General features: G+C 45.1%; 1 protein-coding gene across 2 annotated transcripts in view; it reads left to right on the forward strand.

Moving 5' to 3' along the window:
• Window positions 1-1,413: 1,413 nt before the first annotated feature.
• The window catches only part of PLCB3 (phospholipase C beta 3), a 68,364-nt gene continuing 51,567 nt past the window's right edge, over window positions 1,414-18,210 (forward strand). Inside the window, exons 1-2 of one of the 2 annotated variants that reach the window (XM_089483631.1) lie at window positions 1,414-1,580; window positions 17,222-17,299. In XM_089483631.1, the coding sequence (XP_089339757.1) occupies window positions 1,482-1,580; window positions 17,222-17,299 (177 nt within the window). In that variant the 5' untranslated portion in view covers window positions 1,414-1,481. The remainder of the gene's footprint in view (window positions 1,581-17,221; window positions 17,300-18,210) is intronic. The other variant, XM_089483630.1, reaches the window with a different exon arrangement.

The raw sequence follows: 18,210 nt of genomic DNA on the forward strand, positions 1-18,210 counted from the left end.
ACATGAGGTCGACCTATAGTCGAATATATATGGTAATTCCTGCAACCCTATAAAACCCATAGTGACCTTCTTAGTCCATCCATCTGGCTTGTGGCCTTCCTCTCTTCCTACTTCCCTCCACCTTTCCCAAAAAGTCCTTTCTTCTCAGGATGTGCCCAAAGTACGACAGCCTCATTTTTGCCATCTTGGCTTCCATTTGCCTGTCTTTTTGGCCGTCCACAGGATCCTCTCTTCTCCAGCCCCACATAACCTCAAAGGAATGGATTTTCTTCCTGTCTTCTTTCTTAACTATCCAGCTCTCACATCCATATGTGTTAATAGGAAATGCAATGCCTTGTGTGATTCTCACTTTTGTGCTCAGTTGTATATCTTTGCGTTTTAGAATTCTTTCTAGCCCTCCCCATACTTAATCTACTTTTGATTTCCTGACTGCATTCCCCATTTCTATCAAGGTTTTATCCCAGGTATGGAAGCTCTTGGACTATTTCTATTTCTTCATCCTACTGAACCCATGAAAGTCCTCGGTGATCATTATTTGGGTTTTTGTTACGTTCTGTTCCTGCCTTTGCACTTCTTCTTTGCATCTTCCTTAGTAGTTACTCCAGGTCTGAGAGGTTTTCTGCTAGCATTACAGTGTCATCTGTGTATCTCAGATGGTTGATATTCCTTCCTCCGAGTTTCACTTCTCCTTCTTCTGGGTCCAATCCTGCTTTCCTTAGATAAGTTATAAGTTGAACAGATAAGGTGATAAGATGCCGCCTTGCCTGACTCCTTTGCCAATTGGGAACCAGTCTGTTTCTCCCTCTTCTGTCCTGACACAGTGGCCTCTTGTCCCGAGTGCAGATTCCTCCTCTGGATTATCAGATGTGTTGGCATGCCCATGTTTTTTTTTAAGGGTGCTCCATAGCCTTTCATGAACTTGGGCCAGTCACACTCTCTCAGCCTCAGGGGCAAGGAAGGGGCAACCCTCTCTGGGGAACTCTTGCCCAGGAAGCCCCATGTACCCTCCTCAGGGGGAAAGGCCTTGGAGGTGCCCAGCCCATCATCCCCTTCCTTCCTTCCTTCCTTCCTTCCTTCCTTCCTTTCATTCATCTACAGTGCTATATTAATAAAGCATAATAATAATAATAATAATAATAATAATTCATTCGTTCTTTTTCTCTTCCTTCCTTTCTCTCTCTCTCTCCCCCTCCCTTTCCTATCTCCTTCCTTCCTTCCTTCCTTCCTTCCTTCCTCTCTCTCTCTCTCTCTCTCTTCCTTGCAGGGTCTGCTCTTCCCTTGGGGCTCTGGAGGGCTCTTTAAGCCCTCCTCCTCCTCCTCCTCCTCCTCCTCCTCCTCCTCCTCCGGGCTCAGTGTCCCCGCCTTGCCTTGCCTTGCCTTGCCTTGCCTTGCCTTGCCTCCTCGCCCTCTTCTTAATCTTCGCAGCCCAGCAGACAAGAGTCCAGCAGGAGGAGGAGCAGCCGCCGGAGCAGGGTCCCAGGATGGCCGGGGGCCGCCCGGGGGTGCATGCCCTGCAGCTGGAGCCCCTCTGTGTCCCGGAGACCCTCCGCAAAGGCAGCAAGTTCATCAAGTGGGACGAGGTCAGCACCCCAAGGAACCCCCGCCCCCGCCCTCCCTTCCTCTCTTTCTTTCTTTCTTTCTTTCTTTCTTTCTTTCCTTCCTCCCCTTCTTTCTTACTTTCCCGCCTTCCTTCCTTCCTTCCTTCCTTCCTTCCTTCCTTCCTTCCTTCCTTCCTTCCTTCCTCTCTTTTCCTCCTCTCTCTCTCTCTTCCTTCCTTCTTTCTTATCCTCCTTCCCTCCCTCTCTCTTTCTCTCTGTCTCTCTCTCTCTTCCTTCCTTCTTTCTTACCCTCCCTCCCTCTCTCTCTCTCTTTCTTTCTTTCTTTCTTTCTCTCTTTCCTTCCTCCCTCCCTCTTTTTTCCCTTTCCCCTTCCCTCTCTCCCCCATAATTTTTGGCCCAAGCAGCCTCCCTTCTTTTCTGGGGGAAAGGAATGCAGCCCAGGAACCTTCTTCTCTTCTTCTTCTTTTCCTTCTTGGAAAATCCTTTCCCCCTTTTGGAGATAGATACTGTAGATAGATAGATAGATAGATAGATAGATAGATAGATAGATAGGATCTGTTTTGGGGGACCAAAGGGACCAAGGGAGGGGGTCTGTCTCTCCTTTGAGCCCCAAGACTTCTCAGTGCCATTCCTGAGAAACTTCCTAAGGCTTTCTTGTGTGTGTTTGTGGCAACTTTCCCTTTAATTCAGACAAAACTTTTTTTTTTGGGGGGGGGGTTCCAATATCTCTGCATCCCCCTCCCCAGACTATTTACAGAGGGGGTCCCCTGCCTATGAGAGTCAATGTTGGGTTGTTGTTGTTGTTGTGTGTGCCTCCAAGCCATTTCTGACTTCTTCTGGCAACCCTAAGGCAGTGAACCCAGCCTAGCAAATTGGTTTTAGAAGGTGGGTTTGCCTCTGAGGCTGAGAGAGTGTGACTTGCAAAAGACCGAGCAGGGATTTGAACCCAGGTTTCCAGAATCCAAAAAGTCTGCTTGTGTCCAAAGTTGGGGAGACTGTTGCACTGCTTTGGGGTCCCCCCCGAAAGAGGATATGCATTGATTTCAAAGGTAGTAGGAAAGCTCTTGTTTGAATGCACTTGGAGTATTTCTTTGGGTGGGGAAAGAGGAACGCCCCCCCAAAAAAACTACCACTCTCTTCATCATGCACCCCCAAAGATGCCCATGTCTCCAGTGGAGCACCCCAACTTTCTGCCTGTCGCTCTTCCATCCAATCCTTCTGCAAGGGTCACCTCTTGGCCCTGTCCAGAGCTGTCAAAACACAGAGAAAGGTGGGGATGATGGGACTCCAACCTCCCGGCATCCTCCCTGATCTGTTTGCCTGGTTATGGAGCATCCCTCACCCCAAAATACCCCACCATTGCTTTCTCCTCAACCTGGCATGACTTTGGTGCCAAACACACTGCAGAAATAATCCAGTTTGAGACCACTTTAACTGACCTGGCTCAGTGCTAAGGGATCCTGTGAATTGTAGTTTATGGTGACACCAATGCTTTCTATCAAAGGCTCAATGTCTCACAATTCCCAGACTTTCCTAGCACTGATCCAGGGCAGTTCAAGTGGTCCCAAACTGGATTATTTCTGCAGTGCGTTTGGGACCTTTGACCTAAGGGACTATTTGATGTGCAACGCGGAAGGAGTAGTGTCACGGGGAGAGGTCAAGTATGCGTCTCCCCCCACAGATCTTGGACCTTCTCCAGCTTTTCCCCCCATGGGTTGTGAAAAGCAGAGGCTCCATCAGCTCCTTTTTCTTTGTCTTTTTGGCTGCTAGACCCCCACAACTGCCCCCTCCTTTAGTTTCTGGCGCATAGGCTTTCCCATGGGTTTTGTATGTTGATCTAAGGTGGCAGTGTTTTTGTTTATGTGTATGCATTCTTGCATAGAGAACATGTTTGGCAAAGACGGGGAAAGAGTTTGGGTTGGATGTCAGCATGATCCAGTGTTTGTGTATGCGCATGCGTTCGTATGCATAACCTTTGAGAAAGTGGGTTGTATGTTGGAGTGATCCAGTGTTTTTTGTGTATGTGCATGCATTTGTGTGCATAATGTTTGGGAAAGTGGTTTGTATGTCAGAGTGAAGCAGTGTTTTTGTGTATGTGCATGCATTCTTGTGTGCATAACATTTGGGAAAGTGGATTGTATGTTGGAGTGATCCGGAGTTTTTGTGTATGCACATGCATTCTTGTGTGAAATGGGTTATGAACATAAGCACATAGGCTTTCCCATGGGTCTTCAATGTTGATCTAAGGTGGTGGTGTTTTTGTTTATGTGTATACCTTCTTGTGTGCATAACATGTTTGGAAACAGCTTGGGTTGGATGTTGGAGTGAGCCAGTTTTTTTGTGAATGTGCATGCATTCTTGTGTGCAATGGGTTACGAACATCAGCACATAGCTTTTCCCAAGAGTCTTGGATGTTGATCTAAAGTAGTACCTTCTTGTGTACATAACATGTTTGGAAACAGCTTGGGCTGGATGTTGGAGTGATCCAGCGTTTTTGTGTATGTGCATGCACTCTTCTATGCAATGGGTTACGAACCTGAGCACATAGGCTTTCCCATGGGTCTTGAATGTTGATCTAAGGTGGTGGTGTTTTGTTTATGTTTATACCTTCTTGTGTACATAACATGTTTGGAAACAGCTTGGGTTGGATGTTGGAGTGAGCGAGTATTTTTGTGTATGTGCATGCATTCTTGTGTGCAATGGGTTAGGAACCATAATCACATAGGCTTTCTCATGGGTTTGAATGTGCCTCTAAGGTGATGATGTTTTTGTGTGTGTGCACATGTATTCCTATGTGCATCACATGTTTGCAAAAGACAGAGGGAACAGCCTGGGTTGTACGTCAGAGTGATCCTCCTAATGTGAAGTCGAAGGCTTTCATGTCCGGCATCCATCATTTTTTGTGGGTTTTTCGGGCTATGTGGCCATGTTCTAGAAGAGTTTATTCCTGACGTTTCACCAACATCTGTGGCTGGCATCTTCTCTGAAAGCTGGTGAAAAATCAGGAATAAACTCTTCTAGAACATGGCCACATAGCCTGAAAAACCCACAAAAAACGATCCTCTTAATGTTTTCAAGTTAACTTGGAATTCTTGTTAACATCGAATCATAGAGTTGGAAGAGACCCCAAGGATCATAAGGTCCAACCCGATTCTGCCATGCAGGAACTCACAATCAAAGCATAACCGACTGATGACCATCCAGCCTCAGTTTAAAAACCTCCAAAGAAGGAGACTCCAGAATGTACCTAGGCAGCGTCTTCCACTGTCAAACAGCTTTTATTTCCTAAAGGTCTTTCTAACGTTGGGGTGGAATCTCTCTTTGAGTTCATTGCTCTCGGTCCTATTCTCTGGAGCTGCAGAAAACAAACTTGCTCCATCTTCTGTATGTGCATGCATTCTTGTGTGCCTAACATGTTTGAAAAGGAGGAGGAAACACCTTGGTTTATATTGGAGTGATCCCAATGCCTGGGTGCTGTGGGAAGGCGTTCTCTCCTGATCTGAAGCATGTTGATGTGGTAGTCTCAATGCATTACACTAAAGCAGTGGTGGCAAACCTATGGCATGGGTGCCAGAGGGAGAACTCAAAGCCCTCTCTGTGGACATGTGTGCCGCTGCGTTCGCCAGAGTTTGTTACTAGAAAGCCATAGGAACGCGGCACTTTGAGATAAATAAGTGGGTTTTGGGTTGCAGTTTGGCCACCCTGTCTCTAAAAGATTTGCCATCAATGCACTAGAGTCAGATGTAGATAGATTATATCCACAGAAACACTGTAATAATAATAATATTAATAATACTTATTTTTTACCCGCCTCGTCCCATGGAGTGAGGCGGGGAACGGCAATAGACAAAACAACCCTAGTTAAAACACCATCAGTTTAAAAGGACATACAAGATTGCATCTGTTTTATTTATTTTGAGGATTTATATCCTGTCTTTCTCCCACAGTGGGACTGCACATATTAAAACATAACACATAATGTGTATGCGTAGTAGAACCATCCACATTTAAAATCTGTCGTTTAAAACTGACAATTTAACAATCATTTGGATGAGTCTGCCGGAAGAGACCGGCCTTTAATGCTCTTTTAAATTCAGGCGGAGTATTCGGCTGTCGAATCTTTTTCTGGCAGGTCATTCCACAGTCTTGGGGCGGCTAAAGAAAACATCTTCTTGGCTGACAGTTGCCAGCCTGACTGGAGTAAATGTCCGCCAGAGGACCTGATTGTATTATAGGGCATTATATAGTATTATATGATAGGAGGTGATCTTGTATGTAACCTGGACCCCAACCATGTAGGGCTTTAATAATAATAATAAATAATAATAATAAATAAAAATTTTATTTATATACCGCCCTTCCATAAGATCAGGGCGGTTTACAACATTTAAAATACACAATATTCATTAAAACCCCAGAAAACTACATAAATCATACAATAAAACAAGCAAAAATAGAAACAAAAACAAAAAGCCCCCGGGTTAGCCAATCCATTGCCTGTGCGGCGGGGGGGGGCCTATGGGCCTTATTCAGGGAATGCTCTCTGAAACAGGTAGGTCTTCAGATCCCGTCTGAATTGGGCCAGGGAGGTAGCTGAGCGGAGCTCTATGGGCAGCGTATTCCAAAGGGCCGGGGCGGCGATGGAAAAAGTCCTCCTAGAAGTGGAGGCCAATCTCGCCCCGGGAACCCTAAGTAGTTGCTGCCCAGATGTTCTGAGGGTGCGGGGCGGAATGTAATAACCAAGATTTCATACCTGTAGGGCTTGGGATGCTGTCCTATTAGAAATCTGGAGCTCCTTGTTGGCATGTGCATGTTGTTATGTGAAGATGGGCAGAGTCTCAGAGAGTTGCTTGGTGGGAACACTGTGAACATGACAAAGACACATTGGAGCCTGAGCACTGCCTGTATGTGACACAGAGATGTGACACAGTTCTGTCATTTTACACTCTGTAGTTAATGGTCTTTTGGAGTGGGACCTTCAGAAGATTGTGCATCTTGCAAAATTTGCTCCAGAACACGATGAGCCGGCTGTCCTGTTTGAACTGGAAGGACCTTCCTTCTCATTCTGCTAAGTGGGATGCTGGCTGTCTACCCCAGAGACCTGCCCCCATGTCACCCCTGCATGGCAGAGATTGTGGGACAGGTTGCCCAGACGTCCTCCTTTTCCACGACATGACCTCCATTACAACCTTTTGTCCAGGAGGAATTCCATTTTGAGCATGGCCGAGAAGTCACGAATTTACATTTCTGTAAGTGTTGTTAGCTTTTATTTGGTCATGCCCTTGATTTTTCTGGAAAATCCTACATTCTGCAGTGCCATGTCATCCTACGGTTAAGATATCTGGTCACCCATCTCCCAGATCATTTCAGTGAGGGTCATGGATTCTGCTGGAAAAGGATCACCTTCTGCTTTCTTGGTTCTTGGATCATCCCAGGACCACCTTCTGCTTTCTTAGTCCTTGTCAGGAGAGGTATGGTTTGCTTCGTTCCCCCCCCCCTTCCGCACCATGTTTTCTTCTTCTCTCAGCCTTGTTTGGGGGGGTTTCACAATCAAAGTGACAACATCTTTGTATGCCTCACTTCCGTCTCCTCCATCCAACCCCAAAAAAGGAAGTGGGAGCCAGAGAAAGAGAGAGTGAGAAGTTGGAGGGAGAAGAATGAGCCCCCTTTGCTTCTCTCCAGGGATCAAAGCAAATGGGAAAAGAGAACAAGGTGCCCAAAGGTCTTAACCACAAACCACCACAAAATGCAGGACATGACCAAACGAAAGCTGGAAACACTCGTATAAATATAAAGTCATGCTTCTTAGTTGTGCTCAAAATGAAAGACATTTTGGAATGCCTCTTGGAGTGAAGGTTGAAATAGAAGACATGTCCTAGAAAAGGAGGACATTTGGTCTCTTCGAAGAAGAGACAAAGGGCATCCATCCCTAAGCCAAGAGAATAGAAGCTTGAGGAAGGGAGGAACATTTGGTTTTGCTCGGCCGGAGGCAAAAAGGATGCTCCAGGGCTTGTGCAGAGCATCTCTTGATGCAAAAAGGTCAAAGAGGTGGAGGAGAATGTGGCGATGGCCACCTTTGCCATCTACCGATTCCAAAAATGTGTGCTCAGAGTACTGGATCTGACCCAGTGCATTTCTTCTCCTGTCCCTATCATCCCAAAATCTCTTTCAGGGTATGTGTTTATCCGTTGCGGACATGTGTGCATGGCCAGTTGTGGTGAGGAGTCTCCTGTTGTAGGCCTCCTTGCTGACAGAAGGGCAGGTTGCTTTGAAGGCAAGAAGGGCATCATCTGGTCCTGGTTTGAGAGGAATTTGCAAATGGAATTTAAAGAGCATTCCCTGGATTGAATCTCCCAGTATCCTCATACCCAGAAGTCGGAGAGGCTCACCTGCATGAATACCCTTCCATACCATTTGGACTAAGGACTACCATTGCATCTTGATCCAATGCAAGGGCTAGGACTGACATTGCCTTTTCTTTCTTTCTTTCTTTCTTTCTTATCATTTTCAGCACCTTTGCCTGATGAAGAAGCCAGTGGAGCTTTGAAAGCTTGCAACATGTATAAATGTGCATTTCGGTTGACCCAATAAAGGGATCACTGTTTTGTGGATTTTGGATGATATTGTACTATGCTATATGGCCAACACAGCTTCTCCTGGTGGATATGGTCTGAGAGGTGTATAGATACAGGAGAATTGGAGGATGAGAAGTCCAGTAGCCCTAAAGGCGTACATTTCTTCGCTTTTCTATCTGTCTCTCCTCCTTCTCCATTTCTTGCCTGTGGATGTGAAATCTAATGAATATTTGCACAGCCTGAAAAAGCATGTTCCCGGGGTGTCTGCCAACTGACCCCTGCCCTCTCTTTGCCTTGGGAAACGTTTCTTAAAGAGCCGCGAAGGGATCAACATTGCCTCCAAGATCCTGGAGAATCCTATTTCTGGCTTGGGTTGGACCAGCATCTGGGGCCGGAAGTGCAAGTAGTACGGGAAGCAAAAACAACCACCCCAACCCTTGTTTTGGGGTGCATCTGCCCTGGAGAAATAATGCAAGTTTTGACACTGTTTTAAGTGCTGTATCTTCATCCTATGGACTCTTGGGATTTGTAATTTTGCAAAGTCTTTCGCTTTCTCTGCCAAAGAGTGCCGCTGCCTCACAAAACGACAAATTCCAGGATTTGTTGGATGCAGCCATGGCTGTTCAAGTGGTGTCAAACTGCATTGTTTCTACAGTGTAGATGCGCCCTTGATCCCAATTACCCAGACTCTCGACATCCCATTCCATCCTATCGACTTCTTTCTTACAGTTTCAAAAGCAGTTCAGATCTCGTGGTTCCTTGATTATTGTGTAATTGCGAGGATTGTGTAATTGTGAGGCTTAAGCAGGTTGGGGAAGGCCTGCTTCTTGTATCCTGGTTCCTTCCAAGGTTTGTTGTTGCTGTGTGCCTCCAAGTCATTTTGGACGTATGGCAACCCTAACGCGAACCGATCATAGGATTTTCCTGGCAAGTTTCTTCAGAGAGGGTTTGCCATGGCCATCCTCTGAGGCTGAGAGAGTGTGACTTGCCCAGTGGGTTTTTATGCTCAAGCAGGGAATCGAACCCTGGTCTCCAGAGTCGTAGTCCAACATTCAAACCGCTACATGACAAGGGTATTAAAAAACGGGCCTGGCTTCTATCCTGGCTTCTATCAGTGATCCTATAGGATTTGGCTGGTACAACCAGAATGAGTTCATGTATATTTTTGTGTGGACAGCCAGTGTGGCATAGCGGTTTGAGTATTGGATTACGACTCTGGAGTTCAGGGTTTGTTTCCCAGCTCAGCCATGAAACCCACTGGATAAACTTGGGCAAATCACACTCTCTCAGCCTCAGAAGTTGGCAAGGGCAAACCTCTTCTGAAGAAACTTGCCAAGAAAATCTTATGATAAGTTCGCATTAGGGTTGCCATAAATTGGAAATGACTTGAAGGCGCACAACGCAACATAGGGTTAATAATAGTAATACAGGATTTATGTTGGGTATCTTCCATTCCTTTGTTGTTCTCTTCTACCAATACCAATTCTGGTTTGAGTGTTGGACTACAACTTTGGAGACCAGGGTTCGATTCTCAACTCAGCAATGAAACCCAAGTCACATCCTTTCAGCCTTCAGAGGATGGCAAGGGCAAACCTCCGAACAACTCTAGCCAAGAAATCCCTGCGATAAGGTCACCGTAAGTCAGAAATGACTTGAAAGCATACAACATAAACCATTTCCATGTACATTTCCATGAAAGCCCAGCCTTTTTTTGTGCCCTGCCTTATTTTCCTCCTATATTATCTTGTTGTGGGGGGTGATCCTACGTACCCTGTACCTCGGAGACCTTGCATTGCTTTTTGGCTTCTGATTGGGATGGTACACTGCAAAAAGGTTTGTGTTTGTTTGGGCCCAGCGGCCTCGCATATCTTTAGGGCTATGCCCCACTCCCCGCCCTACATCTCTCAACATGGGAGAGAAATATCTTTGTTCCAGGATCAGATACCACTCCGGACTCTGCCTCCACCCAACTCTGTCCTTTCACAGGCGTATTTCCTTATCAGAAGGAGAAGAGCCAGGAGGAATAATGACTCTGGTCCAATGTTCCCACAGAGATAACGGGTTCGGAGGGCGGCCGATGAAGGAAGGGCTGCGCACTGGGAGACGTGGGCATACGGGTTGTTGTTGTGTGCCGTCACTTTGTTTCCGACTTATAGCTGCACGAAGGCAAACTAGATCTATCGTGGGGTTTTCTTGGCAACTTTCTCCAGAGGACGTTTGCCGTTGCCTTTCTTTGAGGCTGAGAGTATATGACTTGCGCAACTTCACCCAACAGGTTTCATGGCCGAGCTGGGATTTGAACCCTGGTCTCTAGTCATAGTCCAACACTCAAACCACTCCCCAGCTCTCATGGAAAGGTGTTCCAAGCTTCTTTGAAAGTCTACCATGTCCATTTTGAATCAAAACACAATTTTGCAGAGTCTCTGGACATTTAAAGGGCTGATCAATGAGCTTACATATGGTGTCTGTTAAAATTTGTGTCTTGCAAGGTATCCCCTTCACTTTCCCGTAATATACATACAATGTCTTAGACTTGTGTTCCCAAACTTTGGCTCTCCAGCTGTTTTGGACTTCAACACCCATCGTTCTTGATGGTTGGTCCATCTGGCTAGACTGAGCTGCTGGGAGTTCAAGTCCAAAACACCTGGAGGACCAAAGTCTGGGAAGCACAGCCTTAGAGGGAATCTCACAGCCCTTCAGTGGCAGAGAAGGAGGACTTTGCATCGGAGTATTCGCTTTTAGTGCTTTGAAAAAACTTGGAGGAACAAAGTTCCATAGTTAGAAATAATGTTTTATGCGCTGGTTTTAGGCTCTTAGTTGCTGCACTGTTGTCATTAAAATTAAAAATTTGCAAGTTGGTACACGTTACAACAAAAATGCAATTAACCTTTCTGGAATTGATCTTAGGTTTCTGGTTGTGTATAGGCATGTGAGCGAGTGTGGTATTTTGGTCTGAGTGTTGGACTATAACTCTGGAGACCAGGGTTCGAGTCCCGGCTTGACAATTCTCATAGAGCGAAGGAAGCCATCCGTTAAGGTTCTGTTCTTCTTCTTGTGTGCTTTCAAGTCATTTCTGACTTATGGCAACCCTAAGACAAACCTATAATGGGGTTTTCTTGGTCAGATTGGTTCAGAGGAAGTTTGCCATTGCCTTCCCCTGAGGCTGAGAGAGTGTGACTTGCACAAGATCACCCAGTGGGTTTCATAGCTGAGCCGGGAATTGCACCCTGGTCTCCAGAGTCGTAGTCCAATGCTCAAACCATTTTGCCACATTCTGAAGGAATGAGTAAAAACTAATGCTTGCAAATACAGTAAACAGTGGATGAGCAGTGAGGCAGGTTAAGTTTGCCGATAATGGTATGTTGTTCAAGAGAATGAAAATTCAAGCAAAAAGCATATTCCGCTGGGTGAACGGTCAACAATAGGATGGCATCAGGGGTTTGGTGTGAGAATTCAGGGGTTCAGAGTATAGTGTAGTCAGTGGCTTCAGTGTTGGATTATGACTCTGGAGAGGAGAGTTCAAATCCTTGCTTGGCCATGGAAAGTGGCAGGTCGACAGTAGGAAAGTTGCACTCTCTCAGCCTCAGAGTGAGGCAACGTCAGATGCTCTCCAAACAAATCTTGCCAAGAAACCCCTGTGATAGGTTTGCCGTAGGGTCACCATAACTTGAAGACTTGAAGGAACACAACACCAACAACAACAACAGAGGTTTGGTATAAAAGGTTTATTTTGAAAGTGGGTAGAAGAAACACTGCAAACAATCCATAAAACGTGCCAGGATCTGAACTGGAAGCAGCTACTATGGCGGATAACTCAGTGACAACATCAGTTCACCATGCTGTCACAACAACAAGGGGAATTTCCATGCAAGCAAAGTGCTTATTGAGATATGAATGAAAATAAAAGTGCCGGTATTGCAATGCCTTCGCATAAATCTATACTGCAGAACCACGTTTGGAATAGCGTGCACCATCTGAATTGCCCTGTTTCCAGATGGATGCTGTAGTGAAAGGGGAATTGAAAGGACGCTTTCCATGAGGCTGAGATCATGCAACTTGCAAAAGGTCACCCAGTGGGTTTCGTGGCCGAGCCAGAAATCGAACCCTGGTCTCGAAAAATTGCACAAAAGGCGATGGGAACAAAACCAAGCTTTTTAAAGTGATACGGAGGCGGAGAAAATGGACAGAGGAAAAAGTCTTTCTCCTTCTCTCATAAATACTAGAATCTTTAAGGGGTAACACTCTCTCAGTCTTGGGAGATGGCAATAGCCAACCTCAACTGAACAAATCTGGCCAAGAAAAACCCATGATAGATTTTTGCCTTAGGGTCGCCATAAGTTGGAAGCAACTAAAAGGCACACAAAGCACATTCCAACAAAAGGAAAGGGGAAAAGGCGGAATTTCTTCCCAATAATATTCCTATAACTCTTTTAAATTCCCTTGTTAATTCACACATGGCAGTGAGTTCTAACTTATCTGAGATTTCTTGTTGATATTTGTACCTGTTTGTAAAAGGTTGTCTTGAGTGTATTGTGCTTAGATGGATGTTTGGCCACCATCATATTTTGTCTTTGTTCTGGCTGTGTGCCATAAATAACATTGGTTGTTGTTGGAATTTCTTACCAATATGCATAGTTAAGCTGCGGAATTTGTAGCCAGAGGCCATGCCAGCTGGGTGATTTTAGGTGTTGTGTAAACCCACTGGATGACCTTAGGCAAGTCACACACTCTCAGCCTCAGAGGATGACAATGGCAAACCACCTCTGAAGGAACTTGCCAAGGAAACCTCAGGATAGGATCGACTTGAAGGCACACACAGAAACGACTTGAAGGCACACAACAAGAACAAAGTCACAAAGAGTAACGTTTCCAAGTTATGATGGCAGATCATCTAGGCAACAGATATCTTGCAACCATATATTGCATGAAGCAAAAACTGGAGTGGGGGGCAAGGCATTGGTACCTGCAGCCCTTCGCAATGGTCCGAAATGGAGTGATTCTGAGCCTGGCTCTGTCCACTTTCCTGCAGCTGCCTTGGCTTTTCTGTTGTAGGAATTAGGAGATTCCTTTGAGGGTTGTTGTTGTTTTCCAAATTCCGGTCATCTCCTCTGAATCTTGCTAAGTAGCCAGCAATATCGGTCATTATGGGGTTGCTCATAAAAACCTATTAGCAAATGGTCCATAGAGTCGTTTTTCTCCATCTCCTGCCTTCTAGGAAACACCTCTGCTACCAAGACTAATGGCAGGTGTTTAGCTATGGCTAAATAAAAGGACTGGGCAGGGCGATGGTTTTGGGAGTGGTAATTCACCTTGCTAAGTTCCAGCTTTGTTGTTGTTGTTGTGTGCCTTCAAGTTGTTTCCGACTTAGGACTACCCTAAGGCGAAGCTATCACTGGGTTTTTGGAGCAAGTTTCTTTCGAGGGGGTTTGCCTTGCCATGGCCATCCTCTGAGGTTGAGTGTGACTTAGACAAGGTCAACCAGTGGGTTTACCTGGCCATGCCAGGATTTGAACCGTGTTCTTCGGAGTCGTAGTCCAACACTCAAACCACTAAGCCATGCTGGCTCCAGCTAGCTAGTTCCGGCTAGCAAGGTCTAAACCAAGAGCGAGAATTGAGAAGACCTCCAGATGTTGGATTGCACATCCCAGCAGCTCTAAACAGCATAGCCATTGGTGAGGGATGCTGGGATTAATGTTTAACACCATCTGGAGGGCTGCATGAATGCCACCCTGCTATAAAGTGAAATGGGTTCAGCAATGATTTCTCTCTTGAACCCTGGGACATATAGATGCAGATGTTGGTGATTTCGAATGAAGAAATTCCAAAATTCATAGTTGAGAAATACGTTTCTTAGGGCCAAGCAGAATAGGACAAACTAGTGTGAAGGTTTTAAAGTTTCCTAGAATTCTTATATAGTCTGTGTGTCTTCAGGTTGACTGTCAACTTATGGCAACCCTATGAATTTCAGAAGGTTTTCTTAGGTCTAATTAACAATTTGTAAGCCGCTCTGATAGCCTTTTGGCTGAAGAGCGGGATCTAAATAAATAAATATTATTATTAAAAAATATTAATATTAGGTAAGAGTTTTGCCAGTTCCTTCCTCTGAAACAGAGCCTTCAGCACCTGGAATGTGTTGGTGGTCTCTCCTCCAAGTACTAACCAAGGCTGGCCCTGTTTAGCTACCAGGAGCAGTCAGGATCTGGTGCCTTATATTTAGACCCTTAGACTAAAAAGTACAAAGCATCAGCCTATGTATCACACTGCAGCCCTCAAACCTATTTGAGCTGAAACCCTTAGCAGTGAAACTGATATAAAATTATCCTCCAAGTTTGTCATATAGATTGTATTGAAGTTTGATATGGCCAGAGAAGGGCAATGAAGGTGGTAGGGATTTGGCAACCAGGTTGTATGAGGCCAAATTGTTGGGTATGTTTAGTTTAGAAAAGAGATGGTTATGCAGGTGATTCATTTGTTGTTGTTGTTGTTGTGTGCCTTCAACCCTAAGGCAAACGTGTCATGGGTTTTCTTGGCAAGATTTGTTCGGAGGAGGTTTGCCATTGCCTTCCTCTGAGGCTGAAAGTATGTGACTTGCCCAGGGTCAACCAACCGGTTTCATGGCTGAGCTAGGATTTGAACCCTGGGCTCCAGAATTATAGTCCAACACTCAAACGTTTCCCTGGCTCTCATGGAGAGGTATTATAAGCTTCTTTGAAAGTCCACCATCTTGAATTAAAACACAATTCTCCAGGGTCTCTGGACATTTAAAGTGCTGACCCATGAGCCTAAGATCACTCAATGGGTTTCATGGCCAAGCGGGGAGTTGAACCCTGGTCTCCAGAGTCATAGTCCATCCAGCACTCAAACCACTATGCCTGCTAGCTCAGAAGAGTGATTCATATTTGGAGATTTCATACCTGTCTTCAAATATTGGAAAGGGTGGAACAAACTCATTCGCAGTTGTTCCAGAGCAGTCTTCCTCAATCTGGTGCCCTCAAATGCTCAAGATCTGCACATTGGTATCTAGGAAGTCTCCATGAGTTGAATATCTGCTTTGTTAAGAGACAAAGGAGCATTAGCCAACATGCAAACCCTGCCATTCCTTGCTTGGACTTGTTTTCAGGCAGTCACGTCTTGTTACATAAGCCTTGAGCAAGTTACTCATCGCTTAGCCTCGGTTCTGAACCTGCAAAATGGGACCAGTAGTGATGTGTTTCCTAGGGTGGCTGTGAGGTTTGTACAAATGGTTTGTACAAAACTGAATCCTTTCATGCATCATTTGAGACACAAATGGTAGACTGTAATAATGATAGATGATCATGCAAAAGATCGGTAACCTACTCCAGGTGGGACACATACAAATGGAGAATGTGGGGTTGTTGTCTGAAAGGAAGCTGGATTTTTGGTATTTGAAGGAATTATTACTGTTGTGTAATATTGATTTTGAAAATGACAACTTGCTGGATCTGACCAAAGCTCAGTTTAACCCAGCATCTAACAATGGACAGCACAAATAAGATGTGAAGACAGAAGCCTTCTCCTCTTGCCAGGCACTTGGCTATTGGAAACACTTTGCTTCCATATTTAGAAGTCCCACTTAGCTAGGATGGGCTGGTAGCCAGGCTAGGGCCCATCCTCCATATAAATTTGCCATCTTCCAGAAAAAGCAAACCTACATACATACAAAGCCATGGCCATTGTAAACGTTTTGGGGCAGTGGCTTGTCTCTTCCATGTATTCAGGATAGAGAAAAGGCAATACAGTGTGCCCTTGCTCAAGTCCCATTAAATACAATGGTGTGTCTAATCCGCTGGCAGTTGGTTCCAGGATACCAAAATCCATGCCAAGTTGCATTAAATACAATGGATAGTAATATGGTGTCTCTTATATAAAATGGCACAATCAAGGTTGGCGTTTGGGAAATTGCAAAAATTTATGAATGCTTGTGAAATGCTTATATACAAACCTTGGTATCCACGGATTGCTTATCCATGATTATCAACCATCCACAGCTTTAAAATGTTTAAAATATATATAAATGCCCAAATGCAAACCTTGATTTTGCCATTTTATATGAGGGACACCATTTTACTACCCCATTATACATAATGGGGCTTGAGCATCCTCAAATTTTGGTGCCCACCAAACCCCAGCAGCTACCAAGGGCCCAATGTATTTTTATGAATGATTCAAGCCGTGGATGCTTGAATCTGTGGATATGGAGGGCCAACGGTACTTCTCTACACACTGTACATAAGTACACACCGGCTGTACACACGATGCAAATGTAGAGAGATCTTGTAGCTCCTTTGAGACTAAATGAAAGAAAGAAGTTGGCAGCATGAGCTTTCATAGACTTAAGTGTACTTCTTCAGATGCATTTGGACTGAGGAAATAGACTTAAGTCTGCAAAAAATTCATGCTGCCAACTTCTATTAAGTCTCAAATGTGCTACAAGATCATACAGATTCTACAGACTAACACGGCTATATCTTTGAATTCTAACACAACGCATAGTGGAATTTGCCACCAGCAGTCTTTGGTGTGGTGACGTCTGCCAGTTTGCGCAGTTTTGAAACAGGATTAGACGCATTTGTGGCAGGTATTGACAGCTATAAATCACAATGGTTGCATGTTATCTTCAGTACTGGAGTGGGAAGGAATGCCTTTGTATAGCAGTTGCCAAGATGTGGGCATAGGAGGGTGCTATTGTGCCCTCCTGCTGGCATGCTTCTGGTTGGGCACAGTGGGAAATGAATGCAGGACTGAATAGCCTTTGTCCAGGTTCAGCTTCAGGGCCCTTCTTGTGTTTCTTTTGATCCTGTTACTCTCATTGGTCAAACCACACAAAAAATTATATAAAGTCTTCACCTTAATTTTATTCTGCTTTTAAGTCCAGCAAAACAGGCCGCCACAAAGTGCAAAAAGTGTGCAAAGAGCGACTCTTGTCTTTCTCTGTCACTGAGTGGGAAACCACTTCTGGTGTGCAAGAAATGGAGAGGAGGGGGAAAGGGAAAAAAGAAGTCACAAGAAGCTCTGTTTTCTGGCAGAACAGTGTCTGACTTGTTCTATTTTCTCCTCTCTTCCCAGGAACCAACAAGCCGGGCTCTGGTGACCCTCCGAGTTGACCCCAAGGGTTTTTTCTTTTACTGGACTGGTCCCAGTATGGTGAGTACATGTTTGCCGTAAGCAGCCAGGCTCTTTCTCTTTACTCCCTGTTCCCCTTTTCGAACCGCGTTTATTTTTAGACATATTTGGAATAAATTGGGCAGCTTATCTTTGGAGAGGGATGACCAAGCCCGGAAACCCTTGGGTGCTTTTGAGCATCTCTGCTATCTTTGAGGCCAGTGCATGCTTATGTGTCTGCAAAGCCACGTCCATCCCATCCCAAACTTGGCTGCCTCCAACCTGTTTACAGCTTAATTCTGTTTTTAATGGTCACTTTTGTACATTTTTCGTTGGATTTTTACACATTTTGCGTGGTACGTTTTTAGATAGTAAGCCGTTTTGGGTCCCAATTTTGGGAGAAAAGCAGGATACAAATTAATATAATAAAATGAATCAATAAACGTGGGGCTCCAGTTGGTGGGTTGGGGGATTCCCTAAGGGCTCCTTGCCCAGAGTGTGCAGGCGTCCTCCTTTTCCAGGGCATGCCCAGGAGGAATTTCCAAACTCCCTCCATTTTGAGCATGACAAAGAAGCATGAGTTGACACTTACAGGAGCCAAAGGCTTTCATGACCGGCATCCATAGTTTTTTGTGGGGTTTTTGGGCTATGTGGCCGTGTTCTAGAAGGGTTTCTTCCTGACATTTAGCCAGCATCAGAAGATGCCAGCCACAGAGGCTGGTGAAACATCGGGGAGAAACTCTTCTAGAACATGGCCACATAACCAAAAAACCCCACAAAATACTACTTATAGGAGCATTTTTAGCTTTTCTTTGGTCGGGTCCTATATTTTTCTTGGATCTCCTCCATTTTGTGGTGCCTTGTCCTCCTTTGCGGTGAGGACATCTGGTCACCTTGTCCTTGCTGGAAGAAGCTGGAGAAGAAGAACCATCTATGGAGAATCGTCCTGCCCT

The sequence above is a fragment of the Sceloporus occidentalis genome, unplaced genomic scaffold (assembly GCF_023333645.1).
Source record: "Sceloporus occidentalis isolate IW3139 unplaced genomic scaffold, rSceOcc1.0.p SCAF_20, whole genome shotgun sequence".
Lineage (NCBI taxonomy): Eukaryota > Metazoa > Chordata > Lepidosauria > Squamata > Phrynosomatidae > Sceloporus > Sceloporus occidentalis.